General features: G+C 47.1%; 1 protein-coding gene across 1 annotated transcript in view; it reads right to left on the minus strand.

The window, feature by feature from the left end:
• Positions 1-18,090, minus strand: part of PPID (peptidylprolyl isomerase D) — a 77,472-nt gene extending 59,382 nt beyond the window's left edge. The window contains exons 1-2 of the mRNA XM_033941440.1: positions 17,897-18,090; positions 10,743-10,883 (exon numbers count right to left, since the gene is read on the minus strand). Of these exons, the coding sequence (XP_033797331.1) occupies positions 10,743-10,883; positions 17,897-17,981 (226 nt within the window). The 5' untranslated portion in view covers positions 17,982-18,090. The remainder of the gene's footprint in view (positions 1-10,742; positions 10,884-17,896) is intronic.
• Between the last annotated feature and the right edge of the window lie 6,159 nt (positions 18,091-24,249).

Below are 24,249 nucleotides of genomic sequence, written 5' to 3' on the forward strand. Positions count from 1 at the left end.
GCCTATCTTTAAGAAAGGATCAAGAGGAGACCCGGGAAACTACAGGCCGGTGAGCTTGACTTCGGTTCCGGGTAAGATGATGGAAGCACTTATCAAGGACAGCATCTGCGAGCACATGGAAAAAAATGGGCAGCTGAGGGAGAGCCAACATGGCTTCTGCAAGGGAAGGTCTTGCCTCACAAACTTACTACATTTCTTTGAGGGAATAAACAGCCAGATAGACAAAGGGGAACCCATAGACATAATTTACCTTGACTTCCAAAAAGCTTTCGACAAGGTACCCCACGAACGGCTGCTTAGGAAGCTGTGGAACCACAGAGTGGAGGGGGATGTATACCGATGGATTAAACACTGGTTGGCGGGCAGAAAACAGAGGGTTGGAGTGAAGGGCCAATACTCAGACTGGCAGCGGGTCACGAGCGGAGTTCCGCAGGGGTCGGTGTTGGGACCGCTCCTGTTCAATATATTTATAGACGATCTGGAGACAGGGACGAAATGTGAGGTTATCAAATTTGCAGATGACACCAAACTCTGCAGCAGGATTAGAACCACGGAAGACTGTGAAAACCTGCAAAGGGACCTAACGAAGCTGGAAGAGTGGGCCAAAAAGTGGCAGATGCGTTTTAATATAGAGAAATGCAAGGTCATGCATGTTGGGAAAAAGAACCCGATGTTCAGCTATACAATGGGGGGAACATTGCTAGATGTAAGTAACCTTGAAAGAGACCTGGGTGTGCTGGTGGATACAACAATGAAAGCATCAGCACAATGCGCGACAGCCTCAAAGAAAGCAAACAGAATGCTGGGTATCATCAAGAAGGGTATCACGACCAGGACAAAGGAAGTCATCATGCCACTGTACCGTGCAATGGTGCGCCCGCATCTGGAGTACTGTGTCCAGTACTGGTCGCCGTACCTCAAGAAGGACATAGCATTGCTTGAGGGGGTCCAGAGAAGAGCGACGAAAATGGTAAGAGGTATGGAAAACCTTTCATATGCCGACAGGCTAGAACAGCTGGGGCTGTTCTCCCTGGAAAAGAGGAGACTTAGAGGAGACATGATACAAACTTTCAAGATCCTGAAAGGCATAGATAAGGTAAATAGGGACAGATTCTTCAGACTGTGGGGAACAACAAGTACAAGGGGGCACTCGGAGAAACTGAAAGGGGATAGGTTTAGAACCAATGCCAGGAAGTTCTTCTTCACCCAGAGAGTGGTGAACACATGGAACGCACTCCCGGAGGTTGTGGTGGGGCAGAAGACACTACAGGGATTCAAAGAAGGTTTGGATAAATTCTTGAAGGAAAAGGGGATTGAAGGATACAGATAGAAGTAAGGATAGGTTTTTTTAGGGCAGGGAACACTTGACAGGTCATGGACCTGATGGGCCGCCGCGGGTGCGGACCGCTGGGTGCGATGGACCTCTGGTCTGATCCCGGTGGAGGCAACTTCTTATGCTCTTATGGAATCCGTTGCATCTGTCTTGGTGGGGAAGAGTACAAACTATAAAGATGATGATTTTGCCTGTTGTTTATTACCAAATGGGTATGATACCAGTTTTTTTTCAGGGGTCTTTTTATAAAAAGTTGAATAGTATTTTGAGTAAATTTATTTGGCTGGGTAAAAGTGCAAGAATTGCCTTAGTTTCATTACAAAAACCAATTGCGGAGGGTGGGGTAAATTTTCCAAATTTTTATAGGTACCATCAGTCTTATATCTTGCGCCAAGGTATGCATTGGATCCTCCCAGATCTCATGGATAAATTACCAGATTGGTTATGGTTGGAATGGCAACTTATGTTTCCCATTAGGCTTCGTCATTTGCTTAGTATTAAGATGCCTAGAATACGGAAAAACAATAGAATTTTAATGGACACTTGGAAAACTTTAAGGTATGTAAATAATTTAACACCTCTTCCAATTCAAAAATCTATATCAAAATATATGGCTAAACTCCAGGATACAAATAGGCGGATTTAAGATTGTCTGGAAGGATTGGATTAAAGCTGGTATACGAACATTAAATGATGTTATATCTAATGGCAAACTGCTGGATTTTTCACAGTTGCAGATTAAATTTGGTCTTGATAAAAAACAAAGTTATAAGTCAACTGAAGCAGGCTATTCAGGCAGGGTTCCCTGAATGGAAATCTCTTAATAATCAATTTAGTTTAGATTTCTTATGCTTTCAGGCAGACTTTCTGGGTCACCAGGCCGCACGTACAAATTATTATCTGGATATATAAATAAGAAACCAAAGACTGGACTTAGAGATATTTGGAGCACTGAGATTAAGCATCAGATTAGTGCATCTCAATGGCCACGAATTTGGTCCTGGAGGATGAAATGTACAATGTCTGCGTCTATGAGGCAAACATGGTTTTTCCTGTTGCATAGAGCACTCTGTTAGTTTACAAAAATTGGATTGCTCTAAGTCTAATAGATGTTGGCATTGTCATCTTGAAGTTGGAACTTTAGATCATTTATTGTTTTACTGTCCATTCATCAAGGCATTTTGGCAGTCTATATGGGATCAAATAAATTGCTTGTTAGAAAATCACGTAGCATTGTCTTATGATACAATTTTGTTTGGCATGTCTATGAGATCTAAGTGCCAAATATCTGCTAATAACAACAAGCTTTTGATGATATTGACAGGATTTGCCATCCAACAAATAACATATAAGTGGAAGGATAAGACTGAACTATTGTTTCTGGTGGAATTCAGTTTGTCAAGTGTATAAAATGGAAAGAGTGTTGGCAGTGCAAAAAGGATATTATAACAAGTTTAAGGATGTGTGGGGGCCATTATTAAATTATTATAATGAATAATTTACATTTTTCCCAATTATGATTTACTTGTGATTTGGGGTGGGGGGTATTTGGATTTTTTACTAATTATATACATGATCAAAATAAGATATTATAGTCATGTGGTGTATTATGGTTATTTATGAATTGGGTGGGGGGTGGGTGATTAACTTTTTTGTTGTATATTATTGTAGATTTTCAGGTGATGCTAAACTTATAATTGTTTGTTATTTACTGTACACTTGATGTTTATGTTAAAATGAATAAGTAAGTTTAAAAAAAAATAATAATAATAATTAACTAATAAAAATAATGCACATTTAGGGCTCCTTTTACGAAAGTGCACTAGCGCATGCACCGGATTAGTGTGCGCTAGCCAAAAAACTACCGCCTGCTCAAGAGGAGGCTATAGCGGCTAGCGCGCACAGCATTTTAGCGTACGTTATTCCGCACGTTAAGGCCCTAACGCACCTTCGTAAAAGGAGCCCTTAATTTTCCCCACCACCAAATTTCCCTGTCACCACCCGGCTGGAAAAAATTTCTGGGAGAACACTGTGAACTTATTTTATTAAAGTATAAAAAGAGACTATTCTGTACAATTGTCATTTTATAAACACAAATAATACAGAGCAAGGATTAATAAAACCCCTGTCTCCCCTCCCTTTCACAAATATCCCCTATACCAGTGGTCAGCAAATCGCGGCTCTTTGGTCACTTGAGTGTGGCTCACGGCTCAGCTAGCTAGAGCAGGGGTGCCCAACCTGCTTCCCTTCCCCGTAAAGAGGACGCTGAAGCGCCGGGCCGATCAACTTTCGCCACCCGATGTCAATTCTGATGTCGGAGAGGAAGTTCTTGGCCAGCCAATCGCTGCCTGGCTGGCCCGGAACTTCCTCTCAAATGTTAGAATTGACGTCGGGTGATGAAAGTTGCTCGGCCCGGCGCTTCAGCATCCTCTTTACAGGGAAGGGGAACAAGGAGAGCTCAGAACTCGGCGGCAGCCTGTTCCCCTATGGTGGAGGCGGCAGTGGCAGCCTATTCCCCGGCGGCGGTGGTGGCCTGTTCCCCAATGGCGGTGACTTGGGGGAGGGCAGGGAAAGAGAAAGAAAGAAAGGGAGACAGACAGAAAGGGGGCATGGAGAGAGAAAGAAAGAAGGGGGCAGGGTGAAAGAAAGAAAAAGATGGGGAAGGGAATGAAGTCTGGAGGAGAGGAAACTTATAGGATGCTGAAAGAAGGGAAGAAATGTTGGATGCAGAGTCATAAGAATATAGTGCAACCAGAGACTGATGAAATTTCCAGACCACAAAGTTAGGAAAAATGATTTTATTTTCAATTTAGTGATCAAAATGTGTACGTTTTGAGAATTTATATCTGCTGTCTATATTTTGCACTATGGCCCCCTTTTACTAAACCGCAATAGTGGTTTTTAGCGCAGGGAGCCTATGAGCATCGAGAGCAGCGCAGGGTATTCAGCGCAGCTCCCTGCATTAATAACCGCTATCGCGGTTTAATAAAAAGGGAGGGGGTATATTTGTCTATTTTTGTATAGTTGTTACTGAGGTGACATTGCCTAAAGTCATCTGCTTTGACCTCTTTGAAAACCCGCGGAATATAAATGATAATTAATATTTTCTCTGCGTACAGTGTGCTTTGTGTTTTTTAAAATTTTATTGTTGGTTGATCATTTTGACTTGGCCACGAAGGTAAGGGAGAGGGAAGGGAGCTGCTGAAAGACATCTAGTAATCCTTGCAGGCTTCACTATGCACCAGTCCTCATCAAAATCTCATGCATGTATCACACTTATGAACATACAAAACAAAATTATAAACTGGAATGTGAACCACAAAGTGAAAAGATTTATTTTCAAGTCAGGGTGTGAAATGACTAATTTTCCATTTCCAGCAGCTGGAGCACATCTCCTGCACCAAAGGGAGGTATAAACATGCAATTTGAGACAAATAAAAGGCCAATCAAATTTCAATTATAGCACTGAAACCAGCCCAAAAAGCACAGTTACTTACCGTAACAGGTGTTATCCAGGGACAGCAGGCATATATTCTCACATGTGGGTGACGTCATCTACGGAGCCCCAGCGCGGATAGCTTTTCAAGCAAACTTGATTGAAGTTTCAAGTTTGCTATGCTGCACCACGCATGTGCATGCCTTCTTGTCCTCTAGAGGGCGCATCCCCACCTCGTGGTCCTCAGTTACATAGCCAGCAAAGAAGCCATCCCCGGGGAGGAGGGCGGGTTGTGAGAATATATGCCTGCTGTCCCTGGATAACACCTGTTACGGTAAGTAACTGTGCTTTATCCCAGGACAAGCAGGCATGATATTCTCACATGTGGGTGACCTCCAAGCCAACCAAAAAAGGGCAGATGGGAGGATGGCAATTTAGGAAAACAGGTTACGCAAAACCGACTGGCCAAACCGGCCGTCGCTTCTGGACAACGTATCCAGACAGTAGTGGGCGGTGAAAGTATGAACCGAAGACCGGAGTAGACCGGAGGAAAGCAACAGAAGCTGCCATCGCTCGGACCTTATGTCCCGTGACCCGACCATGCAACTCGAGAACAGCCTGAGTGTAACAAAAGGAAATACAAGCAGCCAACCAGTTGGACAAGGTGCGCTTGGAAACAGGACGTCCCAATCGATTAGGATCAAAGGACAAAAATAATTGAGGAACCTTCCGATGAGACTCGGTGCGTTGAAGATAAAAAGCCAACGCCCTCTTACAGTCAAGCGTATGAAGTGCCGCCTTTCCCGGGTGAGAGTGGGGCTTCGGAAAAAACACCGGAAGAACAATGGACTGATTGAGGTGGAAATCAGACACAACCTTAGGTAAAAATTTAGGATGGGTGCGAAGAACCACCTTGTCATGATGGAACACAGTAAAGGGCGGGTCCGCAACCAAAGCCTGCAGTTCGCTAATCCGCCGAGCGAACGTGAGCGGAAGCAAAAAGATCACCTTCCAAGTGAGAAACTTAAGATGAGATTTGTCAATAGGCTCGAAAGGAGGTTTCATCAGTTGAGCCAAAACCACATTAAGATCCCAAACTACAGGAGGAGGTTTCAAAGGAGGATTAACATTCACTAGACCCCTCATGAAACGAACCACCAGAGGATGAAGAGAGAGAGACCGACCCTCGAGATGCCGATGGAAAGCAGCAATCGCACTGAGATGCACCCTAATGGAAGTCGTCTTCAGCCCAGACCTGGACAAATGCAACAAATATTCCAGAACCGAAGACACCGGAACCGAACTCGAATCCAGATGGTTCGAGGAACACCAGGAAGAAAATCTGGTCCACTTCTGAGAGTAACAAAGCCTAGTCGAGACCTTGCGCGAGGCTTCCAGAACCTCCCTCACAGACTGAGAAACCTGTGAAGTCATGGGGAAAGGAACCAAGCCGTCAGATGTAAAGACTGAAGATTGGGATGCAACAGCGAACCCCGACTCTGAGACAGCAGAGAGGGAAAAACAGGCAGAAGCAGAGGCTCCCTGACACTGAGTTGAAGGAGCAGGGAGAACCAGTGCTGACGAGGCCAACGAGGCGCAATGAGAATCATCGTGGCTCTGGACGACTTGAGATGAACCAGCGTCCTCAAGATCAGAGGAAAAGGAGGAAACGCATAAAGGAACCTCCCCCCCCAGTCGAGAAGAAAGGCATCTGCCTCGAGACGGTCCGGTGCGTACATCCGAGAACAATAGAGGGGCAGTTTGTGAGTCTCCGGGGAGGCAAACAGATCCACCTGAGGAGTCCCCCAGCGGTCGAAGACCTCGCGCAGAACTCGGGAGTTTAGCGACCACTCGTGTGGCTGGAGAAGACGACTGAGTTTGTCGGCCAGACAATTCTTCTCTCCCTGAATGTAAACCGCCCGCAGGAAGATGTTCTGGGAGACCGCCCATTCCCAAAGGCGCAGGGCTTCCCGGCACAGAGCCCAAGAGTCCGTTCCCCCTTGTTTGTTCACATAATACATGGCCACCTGGTTGTCCGTCTGCACGAGAACTATCTGATCGTGCAGCAGGTGGCAGAACGCTCGAGCAGCCAGGAAAATGGCACGAAGTTCTAAAACATTGATGTGACAACTCTGGTCCTCTGCCGACCATAGACCCTGAGTCCGTAGACCGTCCAGATGAGCTCCCCACGCGTACTCCGAAGAGTCCGTGGTCAGGACCTTGCGATGCGGAGGAACGAGAAAGAGCAAACCCCTGGAAAGATTGGAAGAGTTGGTCCACCAACGGAGCGAGCGTCTCAAGGAAGGAGTCACAGTTATAGGGGAGGAGACAGGGTCCCGATCCTGACGCCACTGGGAGGCCAAGGTCCACTGAGGAAGCCTCAGGTGCAAACGGGCGAACGGAGTGACATGGACCGTTGACGCCATGTGGCCCAGCAGTACCATCAGGCGCTGCGCCGAAACTGAGGGTAGCAGCGAAACCTGTCGACTTAAGGGAAGCAGGGCCTCCAACCGTGGCGGGGGAGAGGAACGAACGAAGGCGAATCGTGTCCAGCACGGCCCCGATAAACTGAAGGGATTGAGCCGGCAACAACTGAGACTTGGGGAAGTTCACTTCGAACCCCAGACGTTGAAGGAAGATGATAGTCTGACGGGTCGCTGAAATAACCCCTTCCTTGGAGGACGCCTTGATCAACCAATCGTCCAGGTAGGGGAAGACCTGCAGCCCCCGAGATCTCAGGGCTGCCGCGACCACCACCATACACTTCGTGAAGACTCGAGGGGACGAAGCCAGCCCAAAGGGGAGGACTCGATACTGGAGATGCAACCCCCCCACCTGTAACCTGAGGAACTTGCGGAAGGCGGGTTGCACCGGAACATGAGTATATGCCTCCTTCAGGTCCAGTGAGCACATCCAGTCCCCCGATTCCAACAGAGGGTACAGGACTGGAAGGGACAACATACGGAACTTCTCCCGGACAAGGAACTTGTTGAGCCTCCGGAGGTCCAGAATGGGGCGCAAGTCCCCTGTTTTCTTCGGGACCAAAAAGTAACGGGAGTAAAACCCCGTCCCCTTTGGTCGGGGGGCACTGGCTCCACCGCCCGGAGACTCAACAAGGACCTGGCTTCTGACAAGAGAAGAGGAAGCTGGTCTCGACAGCCAAGAGAAGCCCCCGGCGGATGTTCTGGCGGCAAGGCTAAGAAGTTTAGCGAGTAACCCTCTGAGACGATCCGGAGCACCCAAGCGTCCGACGTGATCTCGGCCCAGGCTGGAAGAAAGGCCTGCAATCGACCCCCGATAGGAAGGGTATCCTTCGACAGTGCGGAGGGGGCCCGCCCCCAACCGCGCATCACGTCAAAAAGACGGAGTCGGCTTAGATGCCCCTTGCGCCTGAGGCTTTGGTTGGGACGCTCTGCCCTGCTGAGGGGGACGCCGGGGCGGAGGCCTCGAGAAAGCCGGCGTAGACTTCTGCGGGTATCACCGCGGAGGAGGTCTAAACGGCTTCTGCGGCGGGGCCCGGGGTTTAGGACGGACCAATGAGGCGATAGAGTGCTCATGTTCCGACAAGCGTTTGGTCGCCGCCTCCAAGGACTCATCGAACAACTCGGAGCCCACACATGGAAGATTGGCCAGACGTTCTTGCAAGTTCGGGTCCATATCCAGGGTACGAAGCCACGCGAGACGGCGCTTCACCACCGCAAAGGCGGATACACGAGAGGCCAACTCAAACGCGTCGTAAACTGCGTGAAAAAGGTAGAGACGCAGCTGGGACAAATTGGCCATAAAGGTACCAAAATCCCCCTTATGGGAATCCGGCAGGACCCCATAATACCTGGGCAACGCCTTCACCATCTGCCTTAAATAGGATGAGAAGGTGAATGCGTAATTAAGGACCCTGGCAGCCATCATGGAGTTGGAATAGAGGCGACGACCAAACTTGTCCAGGGTCCGACCCTTCCGCCCGGGGGGGACCGCCGTAGAGACCCTAGACGGCTGGGACTTCTTCAACGCTGACTCCACCAGCAACGACTGGTGGGATAGCTGCGCTTTATCGAAGCCCTTGCAAGGGACTGTGCGATACTTAGACTCCATCTTTGATGGAACTGCTGTGACTGTAAGAGGGGAGTCCAAGTTCCTCAGGAAGGTCTGGTGGAGAACCTTGTTGAGAGGCAGCCGAGGAGTCTCTCTAGGGGGAGAGGGCAAATCCTGCTCCTCCAAAAATTCCTTCGTGTAATGCGAACCTGATGCCAGATCAAGGTCCAAAGCCCTCCCCATATCAAGCACAAATCTTGAAAAGGAGGAGGGCTTCGAAGGCGGAGAGGGAGATCGAGAAATTCTCGTCGCCAAGAAGGAAGGGGAAGCCTCATGGGAGTAACGAGGTTCCTTACCCGTGCCAGACCCCGAACCCCAAGAAGCCGCACCAAGCAACCTCGACGGGGTCGGGGACCGTCCACGCCCCGAGGAACCCCTGCGGGAAGTCCCCGGGGTATGGGGCACCGAGGCACGCCCCTTCCGTCTCGGCGAAGAATCCCTCGAACGCTCAACCTCGGAGGAGCGGAAAAGCCTCGGATTATCGAGGCGGAGCTCCGAGACACGTAGCGTCTCAGCCCCGGTCGGCGAAGAGCGACCGCGCCTCCGAGGAGACCAGCGGAACCGCTTGAGCTTCCCCGGCCGGCGCTTCGGCCGAGGCCGACCCGAGGGCGAGGAGCCCCGGGAGGACCTCGACGAGGAAGAGGTGGAAGAGATCCTCCGAACTCTCCGCACCTTGTCCCGAGGCCGCACACTCCGATCCGGTTGGTCGACCGAGGTCGAGGGCAAGGTCGGGGTCGATGCCGGAGCCACCCCGGGGGCCGAAGTCGAGGGCACCGAGACCGAGGCCGCCAAAGCCGGGGCACTCGGGGCCGAAGCCGGCTGCAGGTGCGCTAAGGCGCCGGACAGCTCCGAGGCAATGAGGGCACGGAGCAAGTCCTGAAACACCGGGACCCCCATCATGTCCGGTAGATCCGGGGCCGGCGGGTGCTCCCTTGAGGGCGACCTCGGTCTCGAGTATTCCCTCGGGGCACCCGACTTCGACGCTCGGGGCGGGGCCGAGGACGTCCCACCCGCCCCCGTCGAGGATCCCGAGGATGGCTTCTTCGAAGTCGGAGCTGAGGAAGGAAGAGAGGACTTACTCCCTGTCGACTTCGAGGTTAAGGACGCCGGCTTCGAGGAAGCAGAATGCCTCGGCGAGGCCGAGGTCAAGGCCGGGGCCGAAGCCGAGGCCGACGTCGAGGCCCGCTCCACGGGGTCGACAGCAAAGAGCTCCGCCATTCTGGCACGACGGCGGCGGAGAGCTCTAGGCTGAAAAGTCGAGCACCTGGGACAGGAATCGGTGGGGTGCTCGGGACCCAGGCAAAGTAAGCACCACCGGTGGGGATCGGTGAGAGAGAGTAGCCGATCGCACCGGGTGCACTTTTTAAAGCCCGTCAAAGGACGGGACATGAAACCAAAAAACGGCCGAGAACGGAACGAGGTCCCGCGGCCGCGGCTACCGGGAGCCCCCGGAGCCGAACGAAAATCTGTGTTTTGTTTTTTTTTTTCCCCGACGAGAAACGAACACACGAATAAAATAATAAAGAAAACAAGCACAGCGACCGAAAAAAACGACTCAGACGCGGTGTCAGAAGGCACAAAAAAGAGAGCACAATTTCCACAGGGCTTCTGGCTCCGCGGAAAAAACTGAACTGAAGACCACGAGGTGGGGATGCGCCCTCTAGAGGACAAGAAGGCATGCACTTGAAACTTGAAACTTCAATCAAGTTTGCTTGAAAAGCTGTCCGCGCTGGGGCTCCGTAGATGACGTCACCCACATGTGAGAATATCATGCCTGCTTGTCCTGGGATAATCCTTTTTTACCTGGTTAACATGTACAGCTCATTGGTTTGAGCTAGATGCTTAGTTTCAATGTTGAAAAGAAGATTTGCCTGCACTTACTTCGGTGGAAGGGACATCCTTTAAAATGCAATGGTTTTCCAGTGCTAGGTCCAATCCCCTTTTCTCCAGTACAGAGGGCACGGAAGTTTTCTGCTGTTTTGGGTACCACATCTGCAAACAGTTCAAGGATGATTCGGCCAGCTGAAAGATGACAAGAGATAATATGTCAAAAAACTTTCAAAAGAAGATGGTCATAGCAAGCAGCAGAGCTGGTGGGATGAATATTGGGCAATTGCGAAGTACTACAAGTATTGATCATGACTAGTAGAAATGATGGTCTATTTCTATGCTAAACGTCAAGACAACGTTTTGCAATCCTACACAAATAATACTTTTACACAATACAGAGATTTGACCAGTATTGAGTACTGGAAGACATTACAGAGGATAATAAAAGGAAAACTGCTGTTTGGAGACAATGACATTACAAAGATTAAGATTTGGAAACACAAGTGAAGCAACGAGAGAAATATGAGTTTGATTCCTACACTCATTCAATGTACCATCATTAAAGTGGAGGCGTAAGCTAGTAGTTAGTGCAGCGGCCTAAGAACCTGTGGAATTGACTTTGATTCCCACTGCAGCTCCTTGTGACTCTGGGTAAGTTACCTAATCCTCCATTATCCCAGGCACAAAATAAGTATCTGTATATAATATGTAAATTGCTTTGACTGTAATCACAAAAAGGCAGTATATTCCTTTCATCCATCCAATGTGTGATGTATCCTCCTCCTCTCTTTCCATTTTTCTCCATCTGTCAGGACTGGTTAAAGCCAGATCCTCTGGATCTGCTCTATACCTTCTACAATGGTGTCTATGGAAAATCCAGCTTTTACTTATGTGCTGCCTTGGATCCTCTGCTGTCTTGGATATGGGACTCCAACTTGCCCTGTTCTGCCCATGATCCTATTCTGCCTGCCCTGGATTCTCTACTGCCTCAGTCTGTCCCAGATCCAGTGGTTACTTCTCCACCCTTATCTGCTCTGCTTCGGCAGGGCTTACCTTGCCCAGGAGCTTCGGGATTTATTTTCTACATTGAAGTTGTATCCAGGGGCCTTCTCTGGATCTGACTTTTCAACAATTACATTACATTACGGATTTCTATTCTGCCATTACCTTGCGGTTCAAGGCGGATTACAAATGGATTGTCAGGACATTAGAAGTATTTCGGGAGTAGTTTGTTCATTTCTTTGAGTTGCTAAGGATTACATTTGAATTGTCATGGTATTAAAAGTACATATGGGGTAGTTGCTGGTGATACTTGGGACATTTCTGATTGAGGTAGTTCGGTTTTATGAGTTTTTTGAATAGAAGGGTTTTTATTTCTTTTTTGAAAGTTTTGTAGTCTGTGGTCGAGGTCAATAGGTTGTAGAGTTGGACGTCGAGTGTTACAGCTCGAGTGGCTAGGAGATTGTCATACAATAAAGTTGGATACATAGATTCCCAGATTCAACTTTAATATTTTTTTTAAAAAAACATAAAGGTGGCTAGGACAGACACAGGATCTGGGACAAACTGAGAAAGCAGTGAATCTGAAATAAAGAAGGGCAAGTTGGGGGCCTCATGTCAGAGACAGCAGAGGATTCAGAGCAGTGCATAAGTAAAAGCTGGGTCCTCTGCAAGCTTGACTAGATCCTGGAGGAGGTATACAGTGGATTCAGCGGAGTCAGGTCAAAAGTGCGCCATGACAAAGGCGCACGCAGACAACTGAGCGCAATGTGGAGGCCCGCACCAAAGAAAATGACTGTTTTAAAGGGCTCCGACGGGGGGCGTGAGGGGGAACCCCCCCACTTTACTTTATACAGATTGCGCCGCATTGTGGGGGGTTTGGGGAGTTGTAACCCCCCACATTTTACTGAAAACCTTACTTTTTCCCTAAAAAACAGGGAAACAGTTGAGTTTCCAGTATAAAGAGGGCGGTTACAACCCCCCAAGCCCCCCACAACGCCGCCGCGATCTGTATTAAGAAACGTTTGGAGGGGTTCCCCAACAAAAACCCCTGTTGGAGCCCCTAAAAACACTCTTTTTCTTCGGCGCGCACTTCCGTCTTGCGCTAAGTTGTCGGCGCGCACCTTTGTCTTCGGCGGTTTTGTCTATGAACCGGATTCAGCAGATCTGGATATCCAACTTTTGCCTATTTTCTCCATTCATGTGCTTCTTTTCTCCTCTCTTCCATTCCCCTCCATCCATGTGCATCTCCTCTCTCTAGTCTCCTCTTTACTTACCCATCCCTGAAATCATGTCACTACAAGAAGTACCTAAACAGAATGCTTTCTTTCCAGGCAGCCCAACTGAACACATGGCTAGCAAAACCAATACTCGAAGCCACATCATACGCGGACTTCAGAAAATCTCTGAAGACCCGCCTCTTCAACACCACCTAAACTCTCCCCCTACCAGTTATAAACCACCTCGAAAGTCCTCCCCCTTCCTTTTCTCCTCCCCCAACACTTAATGCTGTACCTCTCTTACGCTTATCATATATATCTAGCTGTAAACAGCATTGTATCATCCTCTAACTTAGTATAACATCCTGTATCTGATTGTAAACATCCTGTAACTGTTCTCTTGTTAATATCTTGAACCTTACTGTAAACACCCCAGTACCCTCTCACTTGGTATTATCCTGTATCTTATTGTAAACATCCTGTAACTGTTCTCCTGTTAAAATCTTGTACCTTAGTGTAAACTCCCCAGTACCCTGTATCTCATTGTAAACATCCTGTAACTGTTCTTCGTGTTGATATCTCGCACCTTTTGTAATCACCCCAGTACCTGCTCATTTTGTATTATCCTGTATCCTACTGTTAACACTGTACTCTCTCTAGACACGACTTCACTGTAAACCGCTTCGAACTTAGGATATAGCGGTATATAAGAAATAAAATTATTATTATTATTATTATTTCCTTCCATTCCATTTTATCCATATGCATCCCTTTCCTTCCTCTTCATCCATGTGCATATCAACCCTTTCTCTTCAGTTCCCGTCCCTCCCCTCCATCCATGTGCATTTCCTCCTCTTTTCTTCCCTTCTTCTCCATCTCATATGCAGCATATCCCCTCTCCATCTCCTCCATTCATGTTCAGCATTTCTCCTCTCTCCCGTCCTACTCTCTCCCCTTCCACCAGCCTTACCAACTCTCTCCAGCTATGTGCATATCTTTCCCTTTTCATTTCCCCTTCCATCCATGGGCATTTCCTCCTTTCTTCCCTTCCTCTCAATCCTATAAGCAGCATATCTAATCCCCTTCTCCCCACCCATCCATCCATCTATCTTTAACAACTCTTTCCATTTCCCTATCGCCCCCTCTCGCCTTCCTCCCCACTTCCAGGCAAGTCCAGCGTTTATCCTCCTCTAACCTTCCCCCTTCTGCCTGACCTGGAGTCCACACAAGGCCCAGCACTGGCACTAACTTCAACAATGAAGAGCGTTAGAGTCCATTCACTCAGGAAGGCCCTGTCGGCTCTACCCACTTTGACATATGCGTCAGAGGGGCGGTACCAACAGGGCCTCGTGAGCAGATAGACTTGAAGGCTCTGTATCATTTAAGTTAGCACTGGTGCTGGGCCTTGTATAGACTCCGGATTACAAGGCAGACAGCAGAAAGAGGGCTTTTCATCTCTGGAGTTAGCTTGGTGTTGCCTGAAAAGTGAGGCCCCCTGGAGCTGTAGGGCCCAGGGCAGTTGCCCTGTTGCTCCTCCCTAAATGCCAGCCCTGCTCCTCTCTTATCCTTCCCTACCATCTGCCCCGAGAACTCTATTCATTGGGCAAGTCTCTCTTGGCAGTACCCTTCTCCTCTACGGCCATCTCCTGACTCCATCCCTTCTACCTTGCTGCACCCTATCCCTGGAACAACCTGTCTCGGTACGTCAGGCTCCATCTCTAATGGTATTCACATCCAGGCTGAAAACCCACTTTTTTGAAGCTGTGTTTAGGTCCTAACCCAACTAACTTGTAAAGCACCTAGTTCTGCTGGTCATTCCCTCCATAGTTCCACACCCTATCCGCCCCATCATTCCTCTTCTAATTCCCTACCTGAGTAACGTATATAAATTCATCCTTTTGTCCTATGTGTCTGTCATAATTAGATTGTAAGCTCCATCAGGCAGGAACTGCCTCTTGTGTGTTTAATGTACAGCACTGCGCTATAGATAATAAATTGTTGCAGTTGATGGGTCACTTTTTACCAGCATTAAGAGGGGAGGCATGGAATTCATTAATGTGGGCTACTGTTAAGAAGGTTATTTTACCACAAGTTATGCTATTTTAGCACAGGATTCCATTTTATCCAATGAGACCCTGAGCTAAAATAGCACAACTTGAAGTAAAATAACCCATCTTAACATTGATGAATTCCCCCCTCCCCCTTAGTAAAGGAATCCTTTAGATCAGTGTATCACAAATTACATGCCTCCTGAGATTTCAGGTGTGCTGAGACACACTGGGGAGGAGAGGCGCCAGCTGACTGCCTACAGCAGTGTTTCTAAACTTGGTCCTGGAGTACCCCTATGCCAGTCAGGATTTCAGGATATCCACAGTAAATATGCATGAAAGACATTTGCATATAATCGAGGCAGTATATGCAAATTAAGTTTATGCATATTCATTGTGGTTATCCTGAAAACCTGAATGGCAAGGAGGTACTTCAGGACTGAGTTGAGAAACACTGGCCTACAGGATGTGCCGCTTGTGGTGATAGGCACTAGAGAATGACACGGTGATTGTTACCCGCGGCTAGCCGTGAGTAGCCGCGGGTAACCCGCCGAAACGGGGAAAGAAAAAATAGTGGTCGCTGCGGGGCGGGGACAAGGCCATTCACCACCCCGTGGAGCGGTGAAAGGACTTGTCTCCGCAGTGAGGCAATGAAGGATCACGCGGTCCAGCAGCCCCCACCCACCGATCGTAGTGTTCTGCCATCTCCCTCCCTCCACCTCACCTTAGATGCAGAGTTTGCCGGCTTTCTTTTTCGCCAGCCGCACGCTTTCAAAGAGCCGCGTACGTGCAGCTGATCAAGTTATTCAATCTTCTCTTCTGCTGCAACTTGCTGTTTCAGGTTGCGTCAGAGGAGAAGATTGAACAACAGAGCAGCCGCGCTTGCGCAGCTTTTTGAACGCGAGCAGCTGGGCAAAAACGAAAGCTGGCAAACTCGGCATCTAAGGTGAGGTGGAGGGAGGGAGTTGACTGAACGCTGCAATCGGGCGGGAGGAGGCTGCTGGACTGCGCGTGTTCCCGGCTCACACTAGGAAGGAGGGAGTGGGAGGGAAAGAGATTCTGGGCCAAGGGGATGAAGAGGGAGAGAAAGAAACCCACAGCAGGAAAGAAAGGGGAGGGAAGGCAGATGAACCAGATGCTAGAAGCAGGGGGGGGGGAAGAAAGAGGGAAAGAAGCTAGATGGGGTTGAAGAGAAGAGACACATTGGTGTGGAAGAGGAAGACAGGGGAAATCTGGACACAGGAAGGTAACAGAAACCAGAGGGGAAATTATGTGCATGGGGGCATAGGGACAGAAACATAAAGGGGACATACATGCCATGGGGATGGTATATGGACACGGGGGTGGGGGGGGGCAAAGCCAGATACATAGGGGAGATATTAGAAATGGGGAAAATAGAAACATAGAAGCGAGATTGTTTGGGGACCGAGCTCACAGGCTCCAGCGGCTTGCACAAATTACATTGTAACGTGCCACGAAAGTAAGAGGGAGGTAGATAAGATAGATAGGCCACGCAAGAGGAGCTGAAGGGTGGTAGAAAGGAACAGATGGTGAAGGAGGGATGGAAGGGTGGTGGTGGAAAGGAATAGATCAGACATTGAAGGAGGGTGGAGAGGAACAGACCATGAAGGGAAATGTAGAAGACAGAGTAGGGAGAAGACGCTGGAAGGGAAGAAGACAGATGCCAGACTATGGGGGAGTGGAGGGAAGAAGATGGGTGCTAGACCAATTGGGGGGAGGGGTGGAGGGAGAGGTACAGTAACAGAGCAAATGGAAGACGCAGAGAGAAGACACACAGTGAATGGAAGGAACTGAATGAGAAGATGAGGAAAGCAGAAACCAGACAACAAAGGTAGAAAAAAAAATTCTATTTATTTTCTTTTTTTTTTGCTTTAGGATAAAGTAGTATATTAGTTGTGTTGATAAAAATTTATAAACAAAGCTCTGCCAGCTGAATATCTCTTTCTCTAGTTCAGCAGCCAGAACTTTGATTTATAAGGAAGGAATAAGCTAAATATTGCAGTACTGAGACTTATATGGATGCTGCGGGGAAGGTGACGGGGTGGTGAATGGAATGGCAGTGACGGGGCGATGAAAGGGATGGCGGTGACGGGGCGGTGAAGGGAATGGCGTTGACGGGGCAGTTATGGGGACAGATTTTTTTCCCCATGTCATTCATTCTCTAATAGGCACGTCCTGTAGGCAATCAGCCGGCACCAACACGGGCCTTCGCGCATGCGCGTGATGTCATCACAGCAGCATCCACACATTTCCGGAAGCCTTAAGCCGCCGCTCGATAAAGTTTGTGGGACACTGCCTTAGATTGTAAAATCTCCAGGAACAGGAAAATACCTACTGTGCCTGAATGAAATCTATGAATGCATTACATAAACACGTTTTTCAAAAGCTTATGTAATGCATTCAGTGTGATCTTTTCACGTTTTTCTTTTTTGAATTCTTTCCTCCATATTTTGTTGAATGAAACCTATAGCTGAAAGAAAAAAAAAAAGAAAAGCATAATCCAAATAAAATGCACAGATTGTAGCACAGGAATACCCTGTATCTTTCGATAAGAATAGCCTTACTGGGTCAGACCTATGGTCCATCAAGCCCAGTAGCCCGTGCGGGGTCTTTAACAATCGGGTTTATGCCAATGAAAGGCAAACCCTTTATTAAGGGCCACGTGACCTACAGCAGTGAATCGCCCCATTTATGAATGGAACGCGCCAGGCTGCGCAAGTCGCAAACGCGTGGAGGCGATTCAAACGGCTCGCGCCGCCGCCCTCAAAAGCCCCGGCGCCCGCTTCACCTGCTACCAATAAACTGTACACACAGCAAGTCACACTCTTCCCAAACAGGACTACGCTGTAACTGTAACCTTATCCCTAAGTGGAGCCCGATCTGCTCCCCACCCCCACCCCCTTCAAGCGCCTCTCACCTCGTTCCCCGCCGATTTCCACGTTAAAAAAAACGCAGGGGTTACTGGGATTGGAGGGCTTGTTGGTAAGACTTGGGTTAGCCATCTTCTACCCGGCGACGCAGCGTGCTCACTACCTCGGGGGGTCAAGCCGGCTTCTGGGCTACCAGACAGACTTCCGCTCGAGCACGACAGGATATCCGCCCCAGAAGCGCGCGGCGGCGGGCTGCAGGCAGACTGACCTGGGAGGGGGGAGAGAAGAGCGGCGTGTGGGTGACGAGGGAGCGCGGATGTTCAACTAGCGCAAATACACTTTAAAGATAATAGGGAAAAAAAAAAAATAGGACGACATCATATATTTCATTTTCTTATTAATTTATCACAAATGCCAAGGCAGAATAGGAAGGAACTGCAGGGTGGTCACTGATATTAGCCCCATAAAACAGCATATTATGGTGTGAGATAAGGAATCAAAGCGAAGGTGGGTAGGAAAGAGCTAGGCGAGTGTTTGGATTTTAGATTTATCGTATCTTTCCAACTTCGACTTTGAGGCAAATTACAGAGGTCGAGGTATATTCCGCTGCCCAAGGAGGTTTAATATCTAACGAGCTACGCTATATTATAAGGTGGTAAGGGAGCAGGCGGGGAGGGAAGAAGACACCGCTCCAGTAAACAAACCCTACAAAAAGCACTGGAAATTAAAATGCAGTTTACCAAAGCTGACATATTACAATTAAGAAACAACATTTTTTCCTGGCTCATGGTCAGTCAGTTTTGAGTATGGGAGCAACTTTTCAGTTACATTTTCCTTGTAAATGCTGCATTACCTATCAGAGTACTAGATATATATTTTATGAATCTGATCAGTTGAACTTTTTTCTTGAGGGTAAGGCAGCTGGAAGAACTTAAGAGGCTTCCATGGAGTCTCCCAACCAGGCCCTTAGTTAATTGAAGCCAACTGCACTCTGTAATGTGATTTAATTTTGAATTATTCCTGAAAACCAACTCCCCTTGGAGGTGATGGGTTCTCTCTCCTCATATTCTGGACTTTGATATTGGTTACTAATGTGGAATTATTTTATATATTTGTTTCTTATTTCAATTGTTTGGTTCCATTTAATTGTTGTTTTTAACAATTTGTAAAAGTATACAAATAAATATTTTTTAAAAAAATTTGCTACCTTGGTTGTCTTGAGCATTAGTTTGATGCTAGTGTCTCCTACTTTTCTGGCTTGTCCAGGGTCTCTGTCCTTTTGGCATTTCTTCTCTATGGCCCCCTTTTATGAACACGTGTTACAGTGGTGTAGTAAGGGGGGGCGCCAGCACCCCTCCTCTTTGCTCCCTGCCTCTTCCCACTACTCTCCCCGTACCTCTAGTTTACCGCTGCGCACAACTTCAATGTGCTCTTTGCGACCATGTCAGATCATGCTAACATCACTTCCAGGTGCCGCACATAGGAAATGATGTAGGAGAGCCGACGCAGTCACAAGGAACACAAAGTTACGACACCCCCTTCTCTCTGGCCCTTGTCCCTTCCCTTCCACCATAACTCTAGTTCACCACTGCAAATGTCAATGTGCTCCTCGCAACCATGTCAGCTCCCACTGATGTCACTTCTGGGTGCTGCACATAGGAAGCAATGTCAGAGGGAGAGCCGACGCAGTCACGAGGAGCACGTTGACGTTGGTCACAGTGGTGAACAACTAAAAGTACAGGGGAAGGGGGCACACCCGCCCCCATACACCTTTCACTCTCGCTACACCACTGTGTGTGGGATATAAATATTTCAAATAAATACAGAGGAAAGATAAATGGTCATACCCTCCCCCCTCCACCTACCTTTTATATAGCCGCATTAGGCTTTTTTTTATCGCCTGCCACAGCAGTATTAGCTCTGACACTCATAGGAATTCTATGAGCATTGAAGGAAGAGGGGCGCATTGGCACAGGCAGACTCCCGTTCATAAGTATAAGTCGGACATTCTTAACCCGGGGACTGCCTGTACTGTTATTGTTCTTGGGGTAGGGCAGGGAGAAAGAAAGAAAGGGGGCAGGTAGGGAGACAGAAGGAAAGAAAGGAAACAGAAAAAAAGAAAGGGAGAAAGAAAGGGCAGGGAGAGAGGAAGAAAAAGTTGGGGGAGAGAATGAGATCTGGAGGAGAGGAAGCATACAGGTTGAAAGAAGGGAAGAAAGATTGGATGCACAGTCAGAAGAAGAAAGTGCAACCAGACAAGAAAGGTAGGAAAAATGGTTTTATTTTAAATTTAATGATCTGTTGTCTATATTTTGCACTATGGCCCCCTTTTACTAAACCGCAATAGCGATTTTTAGCGCAGGGAGTGAGAGCAGCACTGGGCATTCAGCACAGCTCCCTGCGCTAAAAACTGCTATTGTGGTTTAGTAAAAAGGGAGCAGGTATATTTGTCTATTTTTGTATAGTTGTTACTGAGGTGACAGTGCATAGAGTCATCTGCCTTGACCTCTTTGAAAAACCCCCGGAATAGGAATGATAATTAACATTTTCTCTGCGTACAGTGTGCTTTGTGTTTTTTTAAGATTTTATTTTAGTAGATCATTTTGACTTGGTCATTTTAAAAGTAGCTCGCAAGCCCAAAAAGTGTAGGCACCCCTGGTATAAGGTATTGGTTTTCCAAACCATTCAGCTGCATCTAGCCGATAACTACCGTGTTTGCCTGAAAATAAGCCCTCCGTGGACCTATACAAAGTATTATATGGATGATATAACAAAGTTCACAGACTTGCTCAGAATCATGGAGGAGAAAACTGGGGCAAACCCCAGGAAAAACCACCTCACAGCCCAATCATCGCATGGAAAGTAAACCAGACGTTATATCATTTCATATATATTTTTTACGTTGTGAAAAAACTACGGTCTACTGCGCTATATGCGCTTCTCTATGTGAGACAACAGTCCTTTGTTGGAATCTCCCATCGCATGAGCGTTTCTTTCTAACTTTTCCTGTGTGTTCCCTGAGGCAGGACCGAAACATGCATGTCGGAACTCGCAAGCTGCAAGTTAAGTTTGCCTAAGTTCTTTGACTAAAAGCTCAGTAGACCGTAGTTTTTTCACAACATAAAAAACACATACGAAATGATATAACGTCTGGTTTACTTTCCATGCGATGATTGGGCTGTGAGGTGGTTTTTCCTGGGTTTCACCCCAGTTTTCCCCTCCATAATTCTGAGCAAGCCTGTGAACTTTGTTATATCATCCATATAATACTTTGAATAGGTCCACGGAGTGATTTTTTCTTTCAGTTCAACATATGTATTTTATCACTCCTGTTACATTGTTTGTAACTTGTCCCCTTTTTCATATTTGACTGAAAATAAGCCCTAGCATGATTTTCAGGGTAGGTCTTAATATAAGCCCTACCCCTGAAAATAAGCCCTAGTCGCTGACGGCAGCAGCGCTCCCCCATGACCCTTCCATCTCTCCCACCCATCCGAACCCCGACAGCGAGACCGAAATACAGTACCTTATAACAAACCACATCGTTGACAGCACAGGCCCCATTGCAGCTTTCTCACGCCCAGCGTTCCTCTGCTGCATTGCTGATGATGCCATCAGCAATGCTGCAGAGGAACGCCCAGGCGTGAGAAAGCCGTAATGGGGCGTGTGCTGCCGATGATGCGGTTTGTTATAAAGTACTGTTTCGGTCTCACGGTTGGGGTTCGGATGAGTGTGAAAGATGAAAGGGGTGTGTGTGGTGGTGGGGATGGGAGGGATTAGAAAATGTTCCATGGGAGGATGGGAGGGATTAGAAAATGTTCCATGGGAGGAAGGGAGGGATATAAGCTACAAGGGATGGGAAGGAGGAAGGGATAGAAGCTGCAAGGGTTCTGCTGCACAAGAGGGGGGGAGGGATATAGGCTTCAAGGGTGCTGCTGCACAGGGGGATGTGAGGGAGGGATAGAAAGATACTGCACAAGGGGATGGGTGAGGGGAGGAAAGATGCTGAACATTTGGGGGAGAGAAAGGAAATAGGAAGAATTGGGGTAGAGGAGAGGAAGGGAGAGATAATCGTACATAAAAAAATAAGACCGCCCCAAAAATAAGATCTAGTGCCTTTTTTGGGCCCAAATTTAATATAAGACAATGTCTTATTTTCGGGAAAACACTGTAGAATCTTGAATTATGTGAAAATGTCTGCAAAAAGATATCTTTTGAGGTCCTTTTTCAATTGCGTATTAGATGGATTGGCAAGAGTTTAGGACTTTGTACAGAATAAATGGCGACAATGATGCATATCAGATATAATTTGATGAAAGGAACAATTAGACAATTTTTGTTGATAGATCTTAAAGTTCGAGATGGATAATAAGGAGTCAGCTGCTAAAATATAAAGAAGTTTCTACTGCTCTAATTTTGAAAAACAGAAGTAGAATTTTATAAATCATTCCATTTAAAACAGGCAACCAGTGAGCAGCTTTTAGTAGAGGAGTTACATGATCAAATTTACCATGACTGGTATTAAGTTTGATAGCAGTATTCTGAACAAGTTAAAGATGTTTATGGTCCTTAACCTTAATACCCTTGTAGAGAGAATTACAGTAATCTAAATGACTAATTACTAGTGGGTGAATTAATACATTGAGAGTAGAAGGATTAAATAAAATTCCGACACAGTTTGTAGAATGTACTTTGTATAACTTTAGATATTTAAATTGTAAATGTAAGACTATTATCAAGAGTAACTCCTAATATTTTAGTAGAAGTTACTTGAGGAATAGGTATATCCTCATGGAGAATTGGAGTAGACAGTACTATGTTCTTAGTTTTGCTAAATAAAAAAGATTTACATTTTCCTGGATTATAAGGGTCCTTTTACTAAGGCGTGCTAGTGCATCTTAGCGTGCGCTAAATGCTAATGTGTGGCAACACATCCATAGGATATAATGGACACGTTAGCATTTAGCGGCATGCTAATATTTAGCACACGCTAAGACGCACTAGCACGCCTTAATAAAAGGACCCCCATAGTCTCCTACCTCTCCCATCGCACCTTTAGTGTATAAGCTGATGGGTCCTCCTCTGCTGCTATTCTGCTAGTGGTTGGTTTAGCCCAGGCTCTATCTTAGGATCTTTTTTCTTCTCTCTCTACACCTCTTCCCTTGGAGCTCTGATCTCCTCCCATGGCTTCCACTATCACCTATATACTTGTGATTCCCAGATCTACCTCTCTACAACCAAGATTTCACCTAAAATCCAAGAAAAAGTCTCAGCCTGTCTGTCTGATATTGCTGCCTGGATATCTCACACTTAAGACTACTGTAATCTACTTCTAACAAGCCTCCTGCTGAACCACTTCTCCCTCCTGTAATCTGTACAAAACTCTGCTGCATGACTTCTGCCAACCTCACTACACTCACCTCTCTTCAAATCACTTTCCAGGTTCCCTATGTCTTTGCATACATTTCAGATTCCTATTCTAGTGCAATAAGTGTGTCATTCTGGCCGAGCAGGTTATATCCCATTACTCATGAGCCTTTCAGAAGAAATACACTCTGCATTTTTTTTCTGAATCCCTCCTACTTCACAGAGGGCTCTGCTGCCTCCTATAGCTTTTTTTTTCCTTCTTCACACAAGCCTCAATGAGTGTTTCTGATCTGCTCTGATTATTTCTTTATTTTTTGTCATTTTTTGTCATGTATTTTCTTCACCTTTCGGTGCTGGGAGTTCCCCCTGGTCGAGGATCCAGCTCTGCCTGGGTGGAGGAGAAGCAGACTAAGTTCTCCCAAACACTTGTGGTACTTGTTAGCCAGCATTTTTGGAGCTCAGGGCCATCCCCTGATAGCATTGCTCACCTACTACTTGCAGGGATTTAAGTGCAGGCTGTTAGGCATCCATAGGGGTCTCAGTGAAATCTCGCTACATATTCCCCCCCCAACCCATTTTTTTGCAAGGCCACAGGGGTTTGAGGTACAGTCAGACACTGGTCAGACTGGCAGCCTGAAGATTCCACACTGGAAGGATGTTCTGTTTGAGGCAGTGATTCTTCTCCCAGATCCAGCTACCTTAGGAGCTGAGGCAGGCTGCAACATATAGCGAACACAGGTAACAGCGAGTAAGGCCGTTACAGCCTATGAGAGAAATTGGAGGGTCTGAAAATCATGTTTTTGAAGGTTCCTGCATGTTCCCTTCCTCTAAAAATCCTAAAATTGATAGTTTTTTAGTTTTCTGTTACTGTTTTTGAGGCATTTTTGGTGCCAAAACACTGCCACGGTGGCCATCTTAGATTTTCCTGATTTTTTTTCAATAGCAATGTAATGTTTTCTGTATTTCTTTTGGACCTTATTAATCTATTCTGTTTTAGGTTCGGGGTTCAGTCCTCAAAGAGGCAGTGGGAAGT

The sequence above is a fragment of the Geotrypetes seraphini genome, chromosome 1 (assembly GCF_902459505.1).
Source record: "Geotrypetes seraphini chromosome 1, aGeoSer1.1, whole genome shotgun sequence".
Classification (NCBI taxonomy): Eukaryota; Metazoa; Chordata; class Amphibia; order Gymnophiona; family Dermophiidae; genus Geotrypetes; species Geotrypetes seraphini.